The sequence below is a fragment of the Danio aesculapii genome, chromosome 18, assembly GCF_903798145.1.
Source record: "Danio aesculapii chromosome 18, fDanAes4.1, whole genome shotgun sequence".
NCBI classification, from domain to species: Eukaryota; Metazoa; Chordata; class Actinopteri; order Cypriniformes; family Danionidae; genus Danio; species Danio aesculapii.
The window spans coordinates 39,657,540-39,679,319 of NC_079452.1; the positions used below are offsets into that span (position 1 = coordinate 39,657,540).

General features: G+C 37.9%; 1 protein-coding gene across 2 annotated transcripts in view; it reads right to left on the minus strand.

The window, feature by feature from the left end:
• srgap1a (SLIT-ROBO Rho GTPase activating protein 1a) overlaps positions 1–18,565 on the minus strand; it is a 203,473-nt gene extending 184,908 nt beyond the window's left edge. For both annotated transcript variants that reach the window (XM_056479034.1, XM_056479033.1), the window contains exon 1: positions 18,068–18,565. In XM_056479034.1, coding sequence (XP_056335009.1) covers positions 18,068–18,146 — 79 coding nt within the window. In that variant the 5' untranslated portion in view covers positions 18,147–18,565. The remainder of the gene's footprint in view (positions 1–18,067) is intronic.
• Between the last annotated feature and the right edge of the window lie 3,215 nt (positions 18,566–21,780).

The following is a 21,780-nucleotide window of genomic DNA, read 5'->3' on the forward strand; positions in this document are numbered from 1 at the left end:
CTCGTTTTCTGTAGTTTGCAAAATACATGTATTTAAATGTATTTAATAGCGTGTTGTAACTTGTAATCGGTCTGCGTGGCTTATAATTACTTATCTATTATAGATCAGTGCTTGTACTGTATCTCTCAGGTTCAATCTTAATGGCGCTATTCACATAGTGTGTCCAAAACCATGTTGAAAACACGGCCTTTGCTATGGCCACCATCAGCTACACACAAGGCAAAGTCAATTTTCAAAATAGTTTTCAACTTTTGCCACCGGGTGGATTAATACTGAATGTGTGTCGTTGTCATTACTTAGGGTTAGATTTAAGAGTAGAGTAATATGCTGGTGTTAAACTGCATTGCTTTATTGCATTCCTGCATTGGGCTTTCCACTGCTCTGTCCTACTTCATCACCGTGGTGGGCGTTTCTCTCTGTCTCGTGCTGAACCCAGCCGACCAATCACAATAGACTGGGTCATCGGACCAATCAGCAAAGATTAGCCTCACTCAAACGAGGGGTTTGGGAACAAATGAGTCACTGAACAAATCATATGGGAGTCGTTGGGTGATATGTAAAAATAAATGCATATTATATGACATTGAAAGTGTTTTTTGACCTTGCATGCATATCAGCCTGTTGTTGGAGACCCCCAAAATCAAAATTTGACCTTTTATAATGCATAATAGGGGATCTTTATATTCCCTGTGAAATCAACATACATTCTTTAAATGTCAATATCAGTATGTTAGTCTTAAGGATATCTATAAGTGTGTGCCAAAACTCTGACCAAATTTGCATTAAGTAGATATAAACATTCAGTTTCGCACTTCCGCCTAAATTTATTTGAAGTCATCTCATACTTCAAATCTTCTGGCCAATCAAATGCTCTCTAGTAACAGACATGTCCTGCCCCCTTCAAGTCGCTTCTCATTTGCTTTTTATTTGATGTTTTTGATTTCAACCACTCTCGCTGGGAAAAAAACACAGTGGGAGTGGGAGGAGCTATTTTATGTCCCGCCCTGTCTTCATGTTTCAGTTGGAATTACATCACAAATTTGCATTTAGCAACACTTTTCAATGACCTTTCAAATTAAAATATTGATTTAGTTTTGGGAAGAAACTGTTTTCCTCTTTTTTTTAACACACTGCAATAATCTGTCATTTACTCTTTTTTAACACACTGCAATAATCTGTCATTTACTCTTTTTTAACACACTGCAATAATCTGTCATTTACTCTTTTTTTCACATTTGTTTATATTTCACAATGAACTTAGTGCAACAGACACACAAGATATAAGACAACCTAACTCAGGAAACCCTAACAACCCCTTGACTTCCAATGGTATTGTTAAAGTTGATGATGGCCAAGTCAGGGTGTGACATGTGGGTGGAGAGAAGCAGATTTTATTGGCTGGAGTGAAAAGCCCAGCATGCGTGGAAAGACTGGGAAAGAGACAGGCTTAGTCTATCAAACAAGAGCGAGAGAGAGCAGACACAGATGGTCCCATCAATAACCCCCACTCTTTCTTCCACCACCAAGGGTGTTCATCCACTGTTTGGCCACCAGAATCCAGCACAAAAGCTGAGGGTCTGGCTGGAGCAGATGGCAGGTATTTGTGGACCTGTGGGGAACAGCGGTACTGGACGGCTTGAGCAGGAAGTGAGGGAATTTGACTGCAAAAAGAGAGTTCATTAACAATAAAAGGCGGTAAATTGTAATGACATAGCTGTCAAGCAGAGGCATTGTTTTAATTACTTTAAGCTGATTTAAGGTTATTTTTATGGAGATCTTGTTTATAATTTAAATTAGAGCCAGCAGGAAGGGATCCACTGATGCTATTCAGTGCTGATGCTGAACTTGTGGAAAATAAAATAAAATTAAATAAAATAAATAAATAAATAAATAGGATAAAATAAAATAAAACAAAAATAAAAATAAAATAGTTAGAGTCAGAATGAAGGGTTCCAGTAATTCTATTCAGGGCTGATGCTGAACTTTTGCTGAAAAATAAAATAAAATAAAATAAAATAAAATAAAATAAAATAAAATAAAATAAAATAAAATAAAATAAAATAAAATAAAATAAAATAAAATAAAATAAAATAAAATAAAATAAAATAAAATAAAATAAAAATAAAATAAAATAAAAATAAAATAGTTAGAGTCAGAATGAAGGGTTCCAGCAATTCTATTCAGTGCTGATGCTGAACTTCTGCTGAAAAATAAAATAATGTAATAATTTAAAAATAAAAAAATAAATTTGAATTGAATTAAATTGTTTTTAGTGTGCAAAAAGTTTGACAATGGCTTTTTTTTTAAAAAGACAAAAAATAAAATGAAATTGAAATAATTAAATTAAATTAAATTAAATTAAATTAAATTAAATTAAATTAAATTAAATTAAATTAAATTAAATTGTTAGATTCAGAATGAAGGGTTCCAGCAATGCTATTCAGGGTTAATGTGAACTTGTGAAAAATAAAATAAAATGAAATAAAATAAAATTGAATTAAATTGTTTCTAGTGTGCAAAAAGTTTTTGACAAAGGCTTAAAAAAAAATTTAAAAATACAAAACGTAAAATAGAATAAAATAAAATTGTTAGAGTCAGAATGAAGGGTTTCAGTAATGCTATTTAGCGTTGATACTGAACTTGTGGAAGTCATTACATCTCTTTTCCTGATTAAAGAAAACATAAATGCTGGATAAGTTGGCGGTTCATTCTCCTGTGGTGACCCCAGATTAGCAAAGGGACTAAGCTGAAATGAATAAATGAATGAATTATTGTAAACCATTGAAACAGAAGAAAATAAAACAAAATAAAATATGTTATATATTGAATTAAATAAAAATGTTTCTAATGTGCAAAAAGGTTTTGACAAAGGTTTTTTTTAAAAAAACATAAAACTGATTTAAACCAAATTTAATTAATTAGGGACCAGAGAAGTCATGGCATCTCTTTTCCTGATTAAATTGCTTCACATTATTCACTTATGTATATCATGAGTTATGTAGCAAATGGTGTGTGCGTATGTTTACTTTGCAGGCAAATTCAACAATTCAAAAACAAATTTAACTTCAGTTACTACCAAGCTCATTTTAAGTATTCGTGTGACTTTGCAAACAAACTGTGGAAAAATGTCGAAAGTGTACTGAATGTAGAAATATTCCAAATTTAGTCTGTTTAATTCGCATCACATAAGGTGACAAACGCTTAAACAACGCATTACAATCATCAAATAAAATAGATAAATGTTACTATCTCTATAACCATCTTAAAACGACCAAGATCCTCATTTGTCTTATCAGAAAGCTCCATTAAAGGTCATAACATTTATAGGGGGAAATTATTCCTGCATGACAGGTTGAGGACAGCGTTTATGTCATGAGCCAGCAGGAGCAGGTCAGCGACTCGTGACCCGGTGCCATGAAAAAACACCAACTGTGTGAGATCAAACACACAATCTGGCCAAAGAAAACATTTCTATTGTTCTTTGCCAGCAGGCCAAGGGACCACATTTTTTTTAAGTGCCATTCATACACTCACAAGCTCCTTTATTAGAAACACCAGTTCAAACTGCATGTTAATGGAATACATCAAATCAGCCAATCACATGGGAACAGCTCAATATATTTAAGCCTGTAAACATGGTCAAGATGATCTGCTGAAGATCTGTATAGGGATCTGAGTGACTCTGAATGTAGTATAGTTGTTGTTGGTGCAAAATTGACAGTTTGAGGATTTCTGAAACTGCTAATATACTGGATTTTTCATGCACAACTAGGGCTGGGTGATACAGCAAACAAAATGATCACAATATCATGTTTCATACCATTCGGTTCCGATATTATTCAATATTTTTTAACTCTCCACTAATCCATTTATTTTAATTTACCAACATTTTACTAAGCCAAATAGTTTTAATAGTGTTAAACAAAAACATTTAAACAAAAATATCTAATCTCTTTATAATAAAATAAACGTAAGTTTTAAAGAGAACTTGATAAATAAAATGTTACAACTTGTGCAATAGTAAAGTATGAACACTGAACAACGCTGAACAAACTTTAAGATGTGAATAATAATGATACAGTAAACCTCAAATTCTGTAAACAAAACAAATTATAATAATCAAATCTCAGATTTTAAGCAAAGCAACTGACCATTATTATTCAAATACATACTGCAACACTACAAATTGGGAAGCTAGAAGACTACATAACCCCCTATACTAAAAACTCTTTCAGATGGGAAGCTAATGGCTGGGATGCACAAGAAAAGAAACCAAAAAGCCACTCTGTCGAGTACATCCTTCCTTGTTTACAATCTTCTCACTGCTGCTATTCACACAATTTTGCGTGTGTTGTTATTCTGACCTGAAGTGGTAATTACGCAACCCAAAACTAAATCAGCTTTCACATGTGAAAAGCGTGAGCGTGTGGTTTCCTTCACTATTTTCAATGCGCTTTGCACTCGTACTCCCCTGGCGTCTTTCTGTAACTAGGCAACCATCAACCGTTTTCTCAAAAGAATGACCATGTGCACGTCGCTCGCTATTTGCGCCGCAAGTCATGCACCTCCATTGAAATGACAAACTTACAGCCTAAGATTATTGGGATTCCTTCGAAGGCGCGCACTCAGCAAACAAATTTTAATAAAACTATAGCTTTCATACCAAAATGTCATACCAAATTTTTTTTAATCGTTATTGACGGTGGTGTTTGGTCAATAAATACAGATACCGATTTTATCGCCTAGCCCTATGCACAACCATATCTCAGGGGCAACGTTTACATCACAAATATGTAGCCAAAATCTGAAAACAAAAAATTCCCTGAGTTTTGAAAAAGTTTCACGTTTACACAAAACAAGGTTTCAAAACAATCTGCATCTACACACCATGCAAATGGCCAAAAATGCTGTATTACGTAATATGCCAGACAAGTTGTCGGCATCAACTTGTTGTTGGCAAACAGTAGTTCTCTTTAAGGAAGTGATTGTTTTGTTGTCCGTGTCTTAGCGCTGGTGTGTATGTAGAAGTGAAGTTTTCAAACTAATTTCGAGAGGAGCACGTGATATGATTGACCGCAGCTGGCCACTCATTTACATTCACTAGTTAGCCAATCAGATTAACCCCAACTCACTATAAGTAGCCTAGCTAGAACTACTCTCTTATCTTCGTTTTCCGAAGAAACTAACGACAAGTCCGCTCCAGCTCTTCCGAAAGCTACTCACGGACAAAACAACCTCCTATTTTCAATCATCATCATCTTCATCATCATCATCATCATATCGTCGTCAACTACAACGAAAACAACAACGGAGGCGGCGGAGATCACAACAGCGCAGCAACGGGCAAGAAAGAAAGCTCCGCGCTCCCTGAAACATCAGCCCCATCTCAACAACAGCCAGCTCAGCCTGGAAGTCTGCCCGAGACCGAGGCTCCAGTAAGAGGCCAAAGGCCTAGCTACTCCAGCCAGAGCACAATGTTTTATTCAATCCTCTATCTCCCGCTACTTCAAACCGCCACGTACCTTCTCCAGCGTCATCATACGTCTCTCGTATCCAACAAACGACAGTCACAGAACTCCTCCAAACTCCTAGACGCCGGAACCACACATTCCATACTGCTGCAATAAACCTGAAAAGACCTTACGAATCCACGTCTTCGCTGACTCCGCCCCCCTAGGACATTACAACCACACGCTCCTGCTACGCTCCCTAAACACTACGTACTACAGCCTACAAACACTGCGCCACCCCGGGCCACCAGAGAAAGCCCTAAAGCAATCTCGGAATCTCCCGGACAATAACGCAACTCTTCTAGCCTGCAGCTCCCCAATCCAGTACAAACTCCAGCCCTCCTCTTCCAGCAATCCTTACCACTCTAAACCCAGCCTTCCCTCCTCTCACACTTGCTACTACTGCGGCGACAGGCACGCCGTCAGCCAAGTCTAAAGAAAACAAATTACTTGTCAACATTTTGAATCTTTATACTGATTTACGTTTGCACCCTGACCTAATTTTTCTGAATTTCTCATTCCAGGTCTGTATAACGGATCCAAGCCCGGTATCTTGGCGCTCCCTTCCCAGCCCTCCACCAACGCTGAACCAGAAATCACAGAGCTATTATAGAAAAAGAGATCGACAATAAAATCATGTTCGATCCCCTCATTCTTGCTGCTTCGTCAAGCACATTAACATTAGCCTACTGAAATGGGCATTAGAACGTTTCTAAAAACGTCTAATAACGGATCTTTCATCTTCTCATAATTCCGCCTTTTTCAGCATTATTCATCACGCCGAACGAAGATGCCCTAAAGAGATTTCTTGGTTTGTGGCGTGATATTTAATTAATCTAGTCTGCTGCAAAGCTTCGCAGTCGACATCACCCCCGCCTTTTAAGCAATTCCATTAAACCCTGATCTCTGGTATCTCCGATTTCTGGCATTAATCAGGCATCACAATTCTACTTCGCAGTCTGTCTATCGTTCGGACGCAGAAGTAACCACATTTCAGAAACAATTTGCGGGATTCTCGCCAATAACTACGGTGTTCGCACGTAGTTCATCTACTAGACGTTTACACGTATCTCTGAGATATAAGTTCTGAAGATATAATATATCTGAAGATATAAGAAAACTAGTGACAAGTCTTTCTAATATTGGCATTTCCATCGTGGAAGAACCTCCGGCTCAAGCACTTCTATAAAATTCCTAAGCATCAATTTGGATTCGCAGAATTGCATACATGCATACCTAAATAAATCGACTGAAACTTAGTTCCCTTATATATTCTTGAAGAGAAAAGATCGCGCTAAGCACAAACTGTCTATCTTAGGACATCAAAACTCACACGCGCATTATACTGCAGGGACGCCTTTTTGTCACGCACCTCCAACTCGCAGCATCAGTCCCCGGATTAGATGAGAATATATCTCTATCCGATCTCGGCCATATCAACTTAGTCTGAAGGGCATCGCGCACCGGAGGCACCGCTCAGCGCGGCGACGGGGTGCGCACATGACAGGGGGAAGGCTAATGCACACCAGACACGCAAATTCATATGTAATTTAAACTAAACTATTTACATAGCGCTCCGTGGCGCGGCAGAATACAAATAGAGTCCTGAATTGTGACTAAGCACTGCGGACAGCCCCCGACGCGCACCCCGATAGAACATATGTTTTGAATTCTAAATGCATGGAGCAACGCAGCACGTCACCGAACAGCGCTTAATGCGTGCGACCGGCTTATGCTTTCCTTCCTAAGCGCTGGAATTGCTGCCCACTCATTTATAAACGATCCAATTTCATCCTCAGTACATATCTTTAATACACAGACGCCGCCCCCGCCGTAGGCTTAAAGGGATGTTATTAGGACTGCCGACGCGCTACCAACGGACCATATTGCGGAGAAATTAATAGTCCGCCTCCAAAATTCTCATTTACCGTTACAATGAAGCCGCTGTCCACTGCACTAACAAAAGGCGTTATCATTATCATTATCATGCTTAAATTCATATACAACTCTTCATTTGGACTTCATTAATTTATAACTGTTGTACATGTTCCTAATTATATAAGGAAATTGCTGATTCCCTTTCTTGCTTTTGTTTCTAGAAACTGGTACCAGAAGTAGAGCCGCACCTGACCTCATCCCTCCTTTGAAGATGACATTCCCACATACATGATTTGCATCAACACCTATAAATATATTTTAGGAAGTAACCCCAGAATATCTCAATAGTTCCTCCCTACAAAACACATCCAAACATTTCATTCCCCAAATAACACTTCATTCCCGTTTGCCCTCGCAAACAATCAGTCTATTCATCACATACTTGCATTCACACAAACTATGATTCTATTGCTAATTCACAAACCGGCCTTCTTATTAAAGGCTTCCCACCCTCCCAGACATCAGACTGCCCATCTCGCCCTACATACTCTCCAACGCATTTCCACACTCAGAAGGATACCTATCCTTGCATACAGACCACACTCTAGATGCAATGTTTATTCTTGTGTTTTTTCGAGTTTCTCAGATGTTGTGAAATTACAGTAACATCTAATTTGATCCGTACATCCACCCCACCATCACAGATCTAACTTTGATTGACGAGAAAACATCAATCATGATAAACAGATCAATCCAGAAAAGGACAATGCATCTACATATTCTATATTCCCTCCCCCACAAGCCATTCCAAACACTCCTAGCATACATACACTATAGGAAATGCTAAGCTTAAGTCCCCCAGCCCCCCTTTTTCACACACCATCCAGTGACACGCCTTGGTTTCAAAAACACATTAAAGCAGTCCTCCACCATTCAGGCTTCCCACCAGATTCATACTCCAGTCAGATTTGGAGCCGCCACCACAGTTGCACATAAAGGGCTATCTCAACAACACATACAACAATAGGAAGCTGGTCTTCCGATACCTTCAAATCTTACATTCGACTCAGCCACAGTCATCTAAACAAAGGACCCTCACCAGCAGACACCTTAAACCTAGCGGCCAAAGGCACGAGCCTAATCCAGGGATAAGACAAGACACAGCCATCCCGGCTCCCAGAGGGCGGAGGAGCTACTCAGCCACCCAAGGGCGCGGGCACGACCCAGCCACCTAACCCTGCTTTCTTCCTTCTGGCTCTGAGTCGCACTCAGCTTTCTCTCCCTATTCACTCACCCAACTCCAGCAGGAGTTTTCCCGCCTAGGCACCCCCTGTCACCCCGCCCCCCCCTGGCCGCTGCCACAGAAGTCTTCACCACCCCTCCACCTTTCCCTGACTTCTGTAGGACCCTGCCCCCCCCATGGTTCTGACTCCCGCAGGAGTGTTACCCCGAGCTTCGGTTCCCGCAGGAATCATCTCACAGCCCCTCCCCCAACCCTAGCTTTTACATATTATAAGTCATTTTAACAATGACATATAATATTGCCTTTTATTTTTCTCTCTGTTTGATTTTATTTATATAAATTCATATCTATATGCACCCACGCATATAAATATTAATTTATATATAGCGCTGCCACCATCACGCTCTGTTCCCGCAGGAACACCCCCAGAGCACCAATTCTGCCCGTCACCCTCCAGCAGGAGTCTTCACCTCCCCCTCATCTCTCCCGACTCCTACTGGAGCTGGCCAAAATAGCTCAACCAACCCCGAGCTGTGACACGAGCACGAGTCACGTCACCGACCCTCCCCGGCCCTAGCTTATTTTATTTTCTTATACATTTATTTTACACATTTACCTTTCATTTATTTTATTTAATTTATATATATGTATATATATATGCACCCACGCATATAAATATACATTTATATATAGTGCCGTCACCCTCAAGCTCTAACTCCCGCAGGAGTGGTCCCGAGCATCGACCCCCGCAGGGGTCATCGCCCAACTGCCATTCACCCTTCAGCTGGGGCATTCACCTGCCCTTCCTCTTCCCGACTCCAGCTGGAGATGGCAAATACAGCTCTATCTCCCGCAGGAGTGTCCAGGAGCTTCGACTCCCGCAGGAGTCCAAAAAATCGCCCCCCCCAAGGCACTAGATTACCCCATTATATATTTATATATCTATATATTTTCATATATACATATATATTTATATATAGCGCTGCCACCTCCCAGCTCTATCTCCGCAAGGAGTGTTCCTTGAGCAATTCACTCCTTTGGAGTCCATGCCCCACCCCAGCCCCCTTCACCCCCACTATCCAGCTGGAGTCCTCACTTGCCCTTCCCCATTTTTACTACCCCAGCAGGATTCCTGTCCACCCCATGGCTCTAACCCCCGCAGGGGTCTCCCAGAGTCTATACTCCCGCAGGAGTATTCATAGCCCACGCCAACCCTGCTCGGGCTCCCGCAGGAGTCTGTATCACCCTTTGCTCCCACAGGAGCCCCCTTTACCTTTCCTTCTGAAAAACCACTATATCCAGCAGCCGGATATAGCCATCCAAGCCTTTTGGGGAGTTTCTTCGAATACACGGCTGCTGTCCCGAGTCTCCTGCATTTTGGGGAGCTCTCGAGAACCACCTGATCTCGTACTCCCCGCATATGCTCTATGGACCAGGCGGGAGCCCTGGGCTCACCTATCTCCGAGCTCAGGGTTCTCTCCCGGGACAGCATGCCAAACCTGCTAACAGTTGTCAAACAATATCTAAGTGTGAACTCTTGAAGTGAAGTTTTCAAACTAATTTCGAGAGGAGCACGTGATATGATTGACCGCAGCTGGCCACTCATTTACATTCACTAGTTAGCCAATCAGATTAACCCCAACTCACTATAAGTAGCCTAGCTAGAACTACTCTCTTATCTTCGTTTTCCGAAGAAACCCCCCATCCACCCCTTCTCCTCCTTTTCTTCCTCTTACCACGGGGAGCTCTCGAGAACCACCTGATCTCGTACTCCCCGCATATGCTCTATGGACCAGGCGGGAGCCCTGGGCTCACCTATCTCCGAGCTCAGGGTTCTCTCCCGGGACAGCATGCCAAACCTGCTAACAGTTGTCAAACAATATCTAAGTGTGAACTCTTGAATTTGCTATGTGTGTATATAATGTGTAATAAAAAATGGTAATAGTTTGATTAAGGTGTTTATATGTCTGTACTGCATTTCAATAATGGGACTGAATAGGAATACTTCACGTCTTAATTCGATTTTTCTTTAGTTCGTTGACTTTAGTCAGATTAAGGTCATCAAAAAAAATCACTGTTTACACGGTAGACTCTTAATCAGAGTATTGTCTTAATCTTATTAAAATCAAAGTATTGCTGTCCATGTAAAACTACTCATTGAATCCACTAAACTCAAATGGCCTCAATAGTTCCCAGATGTCAATCCAATAGAGAAGCTCTGGCATGTGCTGGAATGGGAGATTCACACCGTGAGTGTGCAGTCTTAGAGCAATGTTTCTAGCAACTTGTTAAATTAGGGCACCTTTGAAGGCAAAAGAGATCTCAACCAAGTGCTAGCATGGTAGACCTAAAAAAACAGCTGGTAAGCATGTGAAATATTGCTGAGAGATTTGATGTCAACATTTTCGTGACTTTTCATGTTTTGCTCTGCTCATTCTTCCCTCTGTGCAGTCAGTGCTGCACGGAGCGCAGGCTGATGGATATGACAGGTTTTTGTGTTGATAAGACTGATTGTTAGGTCCGCCTGCCGCTTTATATGGAACAACCACTGGGATCCTCACGCCTTTCAATCTTTTCTGGCTGACCTAACCTGATAACTCTAAAATAAGCTTCATGTGACTCATGATGGTGCTAAAGCAAACAATGTGAGTCACTGTTAAAACTTATTAAACACTGCCATGTTTATAGCTCAGAAACAGCACGTGGGAACTATAAGCAAATATAGTGAGTCATCACAGAGTTACTATGTGAAGTATAACCTTAAACTTGGTCAAAATTCAAATACTGGATTACTAATAGGAAGTACTCATTGTAATCTCTGATGTCTGTTGACATTGCTGATTCATCACTATTGCAGAGAACACAAAAGGACGCCTTAGCAGTCTTTAAATCTTGCTTTTGGCCGGTATCCTAAATCTCTCTTACTTCACCCTACAACCTGGCTGACATTTAATCCTTCCCAACCTTGTTGAATTGGAAAAAGTGCAATCTAAACATAAGCAATATGATCATGAGATAACCTGGAATACAAATATAAAACCACTTATGGACACAAGTCCTCGGCATGAGCTGATAAAGAGGGATTCCAGGCACATTTCCGGCCTTTCTTTTCTCTCACAGTATCACTTTCTTAAGGACCACAGCGTTTTAGAGGAAGTCAGTGCTTCAATGCCTAAAGTCAGGTTAAGGAAAATTGAATGGAAGACTTAAAAGCCACTTTTCCACTGCATGGTAAGATATTTCAGCTTGTTTTGGTTTGGTTTTATTCAGCTGGGCTTGCATTTCCATTGTAGTTTTTGTACTGCTTAAAGTGGGTAGATTTATTGCTATAGTTGCCCTATCACAACTGCCGTGACATTATCGTAAAATTGCAACATAACCAACCCACAACATAAGGCAACGGATTCTACCAATTCAATAGTGTTCCTAACTAAACTCTGCTCAAAAAGTCTCTGAATGTCCAAAGAAGACATCATACATAAACTTGCCTATTACAGATGTCATAACATCCTGTTTGTATTATACGAGTTTAAAGGTCCCGTGAAATTAGTATTAGAATAAGTTTTTTTAGATGTTGGAAATTAGGGCTGGGCGATATTGCAAAAAGATTATCATGATATCATGTTTCATATCATTCGAAATCGATAATTGTTGAATATTTTTTAACAATCCATTTAGGAATATTAGTATTTATTTAACTACTTTATTTAAATTTTCCAACATTACCAAGGCTGATAGTCAAAAAAAAAGTCAATAACTAAAATATTTAAACTAAATATCTCATCTCGTTATAATAACATAAAAATAAGTGTTAAAGAGACTGTTAAAATTGATAAATAAAACGTTAAAAGTGAGTGCAATGGTAAAGCGTATACTGAACAATCAAAGTAAACTTTAAGGTGTGAATAATAATGATACAGTAAACCTCAAACTGTAAACAAAACAAGTTATGATAATCAAATCTGAGCTTTCAAGTAAAGAAACTAACCATCATTATTCAAATACATTCTGCAGCATTACAAATTGGGAAGTTGAATGACTACATTACCCCTTATGCTAAAAAATATTTCAGATGGGGAGCTAGTGGCTGGGATGCACAAGAAAAGAAACCAAAAAGCCACTATCATTACAATCTTCTCACTACTGCTAGCCACAGCACTCATTTTTGTGTGTGTTGTTATACTGACCTGAAGTGACAAGCGCAAGCACGTGGTTTTCTTCACCATTTACAATGGGCTTTGCACTCGCGCTCCCCTGGCGTCTCTCGTAACTAGGCGACCATCAACCGTTTTCTCAGAGGATGACAAACCATTGCTGAAGCTCTGATGCAAGTTTAGAGAGAAAGTAAACAGCACTGCAGTGTTTGGACATGCGGTGTTTGTCTCAGGTAATTAGTCTGCTGCATTACTGAAATGTGTATATTCCATACAAAGTGTGAAGCAGATACGTTAGTTCTATTTACATGAAACGTGGTGCGCTTGCTGCATTTGGAAAAGTTCAGTTGTTTTCAACTAGGTGCGGCTGTAAAAATGCGTGCATGTCACGTGTCGTTCCCATATGCGCGTCATGAAAGTTGTGCCCCTCTATTGCAATTGACAAACTTACACCCTAAGCTTATTTGAAATTGCTTCCAAGGCGCGCACTCAGCAGCCACATTTTAATGAAACTATAGAACTTCATATCGAAACTTAATACCGAATCTTTTTTTATTGATAATGACAGAAGTGTTTGGTCAATAAATATCGTTACTGATTTTATCACCCAGCCCTATTAGTAATAGTATTGTTAGTTTTAAGGATATCTATTAAGCAAGTGTGCTCTAAAACAGACAAAATTCACGTTTAGAAGATTCAAACCTTGCACTTTGTCACGTTTGCCTAAATGGTCAACAATGTTTTTAACATTACTTCCACTGCATCTGTTCAGCTGAAGGAACGGAACCAACCCCATGACGTCAGACACAGTGATATTCCAATATGGCCTTGTGCTAAAAGCTATAGTAAAACATGCCCTTTTCTTCTAAACGGTTACATTATATGGGCGATAAAATTGGTATCAATATTCAATGCCCGAACACCATTATAATAGGATGTAAGCTAGTCGCCAGAGTGGCTTTTTGGTTTCTTTTCTTGTGCATCCAGCCATTAGCTCCCCATCTGAAAGATGTTTTAGCATAGGGGTAGTAGTCATTTAACTTCACAATTTGTAATGCTGCAATATGTATTTGAATTATGATGGCTGGTTCCTTTACTTGAAAGCTCAGATCTGATTGTCATCATTTGTGTTGTTTACAGAGTTTGAGGTTTACTGTATCATTATTATTCACACCTTACAGATGTTGATCTACCTTAACCATTGCACACACTTTGTAACATTTTATTCATCAAGTTTAAGAGTCTCTTCAACACTTATGTTTATTTTATTATAAAGTGATCAGATATTTTGTTTAAATAGTTTTGTTTTTGAATGTTAAAACGATTTCCCTTAGTAATGCTGGTAAATTAAAGTGATTAATATAAAAAAATCCTAATATTCTTAAATGTACTGTTAAAAAATATTCAATAATTATCGATATTGAAAGATATGAAACATGATTTTTTTTTTGCAATATCGCCCAGCCCTATTACATTAATCGAGTTTAATATATTTTTATTAAAGTGGAAACCAGTGTACAAAATAATGTAACCTTGGCTGACTGCTTCACTTCCACTTTAACTCATAAGGCAATCTGATCAAATGTGTTCTCCACTACTTGTGAAAGTTGTTGAAAAGGTTAAACACCTAGTTCACACACCTGTTCACACAAAACATGACATTTGCTGTTTGTTCAAACTACTTATTTAAAATGAGCACAATTATTGAGTATTTTTGTGACAACTTAATTGTTTTATGTTAAATACACTTAAATTTGTAACCAATACCAAGTTAACTTAATTCATTCATGCAGTCCCAACACAAACCGATTGTGTGAAACCCAGCATTTTTACAGTGCATTTACCATTGTTGAAGGTGTAAACATAGCCAGAGCCAAAACACAGACAAACTTCTGTGCACCTGTCCCTTACGTGGATGGTAACCTTTAACAGTCAATAAAACAAGCGTAACTGTCAACATTGCAGCGGCATAAAGTTGTGCTAGAACAAGTCTCCCTCATTCATTCATGGAAAAAAGAATAATCCGAGGGCTGTTTTCATGTTGCTACAACTCCATTTGGCTGCGATGCAAAGCTAATGAGATGCTCGGCACGGGCGGATTCAGTGCATCATGCTGCTATTAACCGTCTTAGTCATCATCAGAGCAAGGGATTGGAGTACACATTCCTGCCAAATGAACACCAAGCGCCATGTCATGATACCAACATACCTCTTGCTCTCTCTCACACACATACACACACTCACTCGCTGCCTCTACATAAATAATAGTCTTTTCTGTCAGCAAAGAGCCCTGGAGGATTTAGGCTTTGGGGCGATGCCAAATCCCCATGGTTACTAGAATGCAGCAACTGCCTCTTTCCTGTGATGATGATGCTCATAAGATGAAAAGGAAACAGACCATCCGGCTCCGTTGCTAGAAGTTTTTTTAGAAAGTTGACCTTCACTCAAGGTGCACACACATTGGGCTAATGAGGCACTGTGACCCTTCATTTGAAGTCAGTGGGTAAAGTAACTTACTTCGGGAATTTATAATGCAAAGAACTCTCAGCAATGACTCAGATAAGTGAGTTGGTATAAACTAGGGATGTCTAGATCTGATCATGAGATTGGAAATCGGGCCCGATCACGCGGTTTCACACTCGATCAGAATTGGATGTTACCTCCTGATCAGGACTCGAATATATATGTACACATTCGCATCTATATTTATGTGGTGGCACAAAGTTAGACCTCTTTCTTGACTTCACAGAGACAGCAACGCGTGGAGCATGAACTCACTTTGTTACAGAGACGGTATTGGTTAAATGCCAGAAAGTAGAACAAGGAAGCAGCTTGAAGCGGAAAGCGCGAGTATGTCTGCAGTCTGGAGGTATTATGAAGTTGATGATGACAACATTGCCATAGCAGACTGTGAGATTTGTAAACTTGGGATTGCCTGCCGGGTATTTTAAGTTGAGATGCTATTAGTTTTTATAATAGATTTATTTTGTATTTACTGTTGCACTAAAGTCCAAAAGTGAAGAATTGATGTTATTTATTAGTTGATTGTTCAAGCTACCTCACAGAAGTGCTCTGTTTGGTAATAGATTTGTTGAATGTTAAAATAAGATCGGTTTCTTCACTCTTCTTTATTCTTTTTTTTTAATGTATTATAGAAGTACCGGATTGGGTTTCGGTATCGGTAGATACTCAAAATCAAATGACTCAGACTCAAGGGCAAAAAAACCTGATCAGGACATCCCTAGTATAAAACACACTCATCAAAATCATCATCATCATCATCATCATCATCTTTTTCATCTAAATATTGCAGGGTTTCATGTCATGAGAAAGGCAGTGAACTTGTATTTTAAAATTCTCCTTTATGGTTAAAATTATAATCAAATATAATGTAAATATAATATAAAAATATATAAAAAATATATAAATATAATATAAAAGATAATATACAGTGCTCAGCAAGCATATACAAGTACACCCCTCACAAATCTCTCTTTTAAATTCATATTTTTTTAGGAAGCTATAAAATATTATATTTATGCAGATACATTAGATTAGTCAGTTCTGAAGCCAAATCTGGAGCTCATCTAACAAAATAACTTACGATAATAGTCCAAAAACTAGTACAGCCAAATTTATGTAATAGGAAAATAAAAAGAAATAAAAATAAAATAGAAAAATCAAGAGAAGCAAAAAGAAAAGATTTTGTTGAAATGTTGTAGGTTGTAATTTTTTTGCAATATTTCCCTTGAATTTAATTGTATTATCTTTCAAATTCTAAATATGTTTGGTTAATAAATAAATCTGTTTTGTTTAAATGCACCAAAATACATTGCCTAAATTCACTGAGGAATGCATAAAAAAATATTCATTTTCAAAATGGGGTGTACTCAGTTATGCTGAGCACTGTATTTATAATAAATTTTATGAGTTTTCTTGGCCTGGAAACCACAAATTAAAAATGGCCTGATATGTTTTCCACATCTGTGGGAATTCATTACTGTTAAAAAACAAAACAAAACACAAACTTCTTAAAGTCTTATTACTATTTCAGTGTCTAAAAATGAAGATGAAAAAAAAGAGTATCAAGATTAAAGTTTGCTTAAAGGGATAGTTCACCCAAAAACGAAAATTCTGCCATTTTTTACTTTCCCTTCATTTTTTCAGACAGGTTTGAGGTCGTTTTTTGCTACTGTTGTTGTTTTGTTGAACACAAAATAATATGGAGATATTTTGAAAAATTTTAGTAACCGTAAACTATTGACATCCTTAGTAAAAAAAAAAAAAAAGAATAAAAAAAAAAAAAGAAATGGAAGTTAATGGGGGCAACGTGGTGGCTCAGTGGTTAGCACTGTCACCTTACAGCAAGAAGGTCACTGGTTCGAGTCCCAGCTGGGCCAGTTGGGATTTCTGTTTGCATGCTCTCCTCGTGTTCGCATGGGTTTCCTCCAGATTCTCTGGTTTCCCTTACAGTCCAAAGACATAAATTAAATTGTAAATTGAATAAACTAAATTGGCCATATGTGTGTAAATGGGTGTGTATGGATGTTTTCCAGTGCTGGGTTGCAGTTGGAAGGGCATCCGTTGTGTAAAATATGTGCTGGATAAGTTGGCGGTTCATTCTGCTGTAGAGGCCCCTGATGAAAAAAAGGACTAAGCCGAAGAAAAATGAATGAAGTCAAGAGTTACAGGTTTCCAGCATTCTTCAAAAAATCTTCTTTTGTGTTCAACAGAGGAAAGAAACTCAAACTTGTTTAGAACATTGAACAGAATTTTAATTTGCGGGTGAACTATCCCTTTAACTTTCTTAAACATGGCTGCAATTTTACTTTAAAATAGATGAAAAGTGATTGTGACAATCTTCATGTCATTAGCATAACTATTCTTGCACTACAACGTTTTGCAAAATGTGATGTTTTGACAAGACTACTCTTAAATAGGTCAAAATTTGGAGTAAGAAATATAAGTTTAAAAAAGACCAACTTCTTACTAGATATAATGCCACTTGATGTTTTAGAGACATTAAATTAGTGTCTTTTTAAGGAATTGACAAACTCTAGTGAATTTTTTTTCTAATCTCAACCTTGTCATTAACCCCTAAATGATTCCAACAATCATGTCGTTCAAAAACCAAGATCATCAGATTTACACTCTTCTGATTTCAGTTCAGTCTGCGCATAAAAACATCATCATCATCATCATCACGATGCAGAAGTGATCTGCTCAATGATTAAATACTGCATGAACCAGTCCTTCAACTACTCCAGCAGTTTGCTCCTTACCTTTGACTTGAGTCTCGTACTCTACAATGATCTCTTTATCCTTTTTGAACTTCACAGGAGGATTCGACATTTTCAACATCGAATAGAAGAAAGATCAACAATTCAGTTATGAGAGTGTTTCCAAACTGGCGTATTTGAGGAGGGGGGGTCTCACAACAGCGGCCAGTGCATCCCAGATAATCTTCTTCAAGTTGATCAGGGCAGAAAAATCCCCAAAAACCAAACGCAAATGATTCCCGGTTGTAATTCCGCCGTGAACGCGATCAAAACAGAGCGCGCACGGGAAGAGTTTCCTCCCAAACAAGTAACCCTTTCCTCGAGCAAACGTCTACGGCTAGTTCCAGCAAGAGGAAAATCCAACCTTCCGAGCTGCTTTTCAGTCACCCGCCAACAGATTCGGGCAGCATTATGGCATGTTACTCTGAACTGGCGTGATTTTCAGCAGCTTTTCCTCGCGTCTAGTCGCCGGACAGTTTCACGGTTCTGACTGACCTCAAAGCAGCTGGAAAAGCAAGTGGTTGGAAATGGGAGGGATTGGAGGTGGAGGGGCGCACGTAGCGGAAACGTGGACGAGATTGACAACTTTCCTAACCAGTTGTCTGTCCCTTAAAGTCATTTTTTGAGGCGTCTTTACAAAGGCGAGCGATTCAAAAGTAAAGCAATTGGGATATTAGTGAACACAATAGTTTAAAAACTTAAAGTGAAGTGCGTTTTATGAGTTTGATTTATGTAAACGCTCTAAATTCATTGTAATAAAAAAACAAACTATATGACGTCATAATGAAGTTTTAAATTAGGATGAGTGAATATGTTTAAGTTTTAAACTTGTTTTCGTAACCCATCTGTGAGGTGTGTAGGACGCCTAGTGGTCAGTATGTGGAGTTACATGAAAAATAAATCACTTATTTTAATAGGGAACAAATGATTTTTGGGTGGGCGATGCAGTGGGGCAGTAGGTAGTGCTGTCGCCTCACAGCAAGAAAGTCGCTGGTCCCGGCTGGGCCAGTTGGCATCTGTATGGAGTTTGCAAGTTCTCCCCGTGTTGGCATAGTCCAAAGACAAGCACTATTGGTGAATTGAATAATACCATAGTGAATGTGTGTGTATGAGTGTTTCCCTGCCTGAAATGGCATCAGCTGCGTAAAACGTAGGCTAGAATAATTGGTGGTTCATTCCACTGTGGCGACCTCTGAAATAGAGACTAAGCTAAAGGAATTTTGAAAGCTGATTTTTGATTTCAAATTTTAAAAGAAAAATAACCAGATAGAGTTAAGCTTAATGCATTTTAGACATTTTACTGAATTTTTGAAGGGAGCACAAACCCAAAAAATGCAGGCCTGTAGCCAGCCTGCTGAAAGGGGTGTTTTTTTTCTCAAAATGTGGACCTTTTTTGCAGTTATTTGCCTCATTTCTATTGAATTATGACGTTTAAATACTGCATTTTAGTGGCATTTCAATCACTATATTTAGCTGGATTAGCTTGTCGGTGGTCATCATAACCACACTTTATAATGTACCAAAATATTTCCTAAAGATTAAGGTATATAAATAAATGCTTATTTTTAAAGTACAAATTTATCACACCATAAATCATTAGAAAAAATATATAGTAATCTGTTAAAGTTTTAAATTAAAAACTGTAGCCTTTAAATAAAAAAATTAAACCTAATAATAATAATAATAATAATAATAAAAGAGCTTCATAAGTTTTCTAACCTCTCTTGTAAAAAAGTACATTTGATTGAAAATTCATGGAGAACAACAATATACCAAAAATTTAGAAAAAAGTTATTGTAAAATGTTTTCTCTATTTAAAAACAACAGTAGCGAAAGATTACTTCACTTAGGCTATATCCGATTGTATGTTTTCTTGCTTGTTTTTTTTAATGGGTTATTTTTACAATTTATGATGGTGTAGCAGTCAAAATAGGACACATAAGCTCATGTATGGGACAAATTCTGCACCTTTGTCATTGAGGGGTGGGTCTTTTGAACCACCCCAACCCCCCCTGGCTACGGGCCAGAAATGTCTCTATATGTTCAATAAAAAATACACATAAAACGTGACAACATAACGTCCATCAAGTATAAAATGCTAAGTCCATAATCTTTATGTTCAGTATGTTATCTCTGCAAAATGTATATTATTGTAACGCAGCGCCTCCTACAGGAAAGCTGTTTTGTTGCAAGATCTCAACTGAATTTCATCTAAACAATTTTAAATGTTAAGGGCATAATTTTGCAACAAAGCATTTACAATTTTTGGAAATGTTTAAGCATGCTTTAGTCTTCTATTTGTGCTAATTTTACTAATGCAATAATTAATTTATAGATGGTTTTAGTCTTGTGAAGTCAGACTTTTATTCTGTAGACATACATTATTAATTGGTTAAGGGATTTAAATACAATATAATTATTAACTTTACAAAATGTAACCATTTATAGCCTCCCATTGTCCTCAATATTACTCGAAGGCATCAAAACTCACGTGGACATTTTATAATGTATATTTTACCTGAACATTGTGCCAGGTTTAGCAGTTGAATATGCCAGTTTAGTAAACCATTTTTAAATGTAATAACGTGTCAGGGCCCTTTCAGCACCGTGTTTGTAGTCTAAATGCTTCATAACTCAAAATCATACAATGTTAAGAATACAAACAGGTTAAAAGTTCTTTAATTGCATTAAGCTGGATCTAAAAATACTGCTTCAAGTGAGAAAATGAAATGTTTTTTTTATTTAACATGACGACTTAATAAATTAACATTTTACAGTAAACATGGAAGGCATTAATGGACTGCAAAGTAGAGTATGGTAAACCGGGTTATAATAAAACAACTCAGTAGCATCTCATTGTTTTACAAGTAAAACCGATGTAAATGAACCAAATAACCAAACTCAAAATAAGTGACGATCAAAATGAGGTTGATGCACAGCATCTGCTCGCCGTCTTTTGAATTTCCCACATGCAGTTGAAGTCAGAATTATTAGCCCCCCCATTTTTTTTCTTTTTTTAATATTTCCCAAATGATATTTAACAGAGCAAGGAAATTTTCACAGTATGTCTGATAATATTTTTTCTTCTGGAGAATGTCTTATTTGTTTTATTTCAGCTAGAATTAAAGCAGTTTCAATTTTTTTAAACTATTTTAAGGTCAAAATTATTAGCCCCTTTAAGCAATTTATTTTCCGATAGTCTACAGAACAAACCATCATTATACAATAACTTGCCTAATTACCCTAACCTGCCTAGTTAACCTAATTAACCTAGTTAAGCCTTTAAATGTCACTTTAAGCTGTATAGAAGTGTCTTGAAAAATATCTCATCAAATATTATTTACTGTCATCATGGCAAAGATAAAATAAATCAGTTATTAGAGATGAGTTATTAAAACTAATAGAATGATTAGAAATGTGTTGAAAAAAATCTCTCCATTAAATAAAAATTGGGGAAAAAATGAACAGTGGTGCTAATAATTCAGAAAGACTAATAATTCTGACTTCCACAGTATATTAAAAGAACAGTTCACCTGAAAATTCTAACTCCGCCCTCATTTACTCACCCTCATGTCATTCAAAACCCATGTGCTTTTCTCTGTTTTTAAAGGGTTAGTTCACCTACATTTACTCACTCTCAGGTCCTTGTAATCCAGACTCTCAGGACCCTTTGTTAAAGCTGCAGATTAATAATTCTGTAAAATTATGTTGTTTCT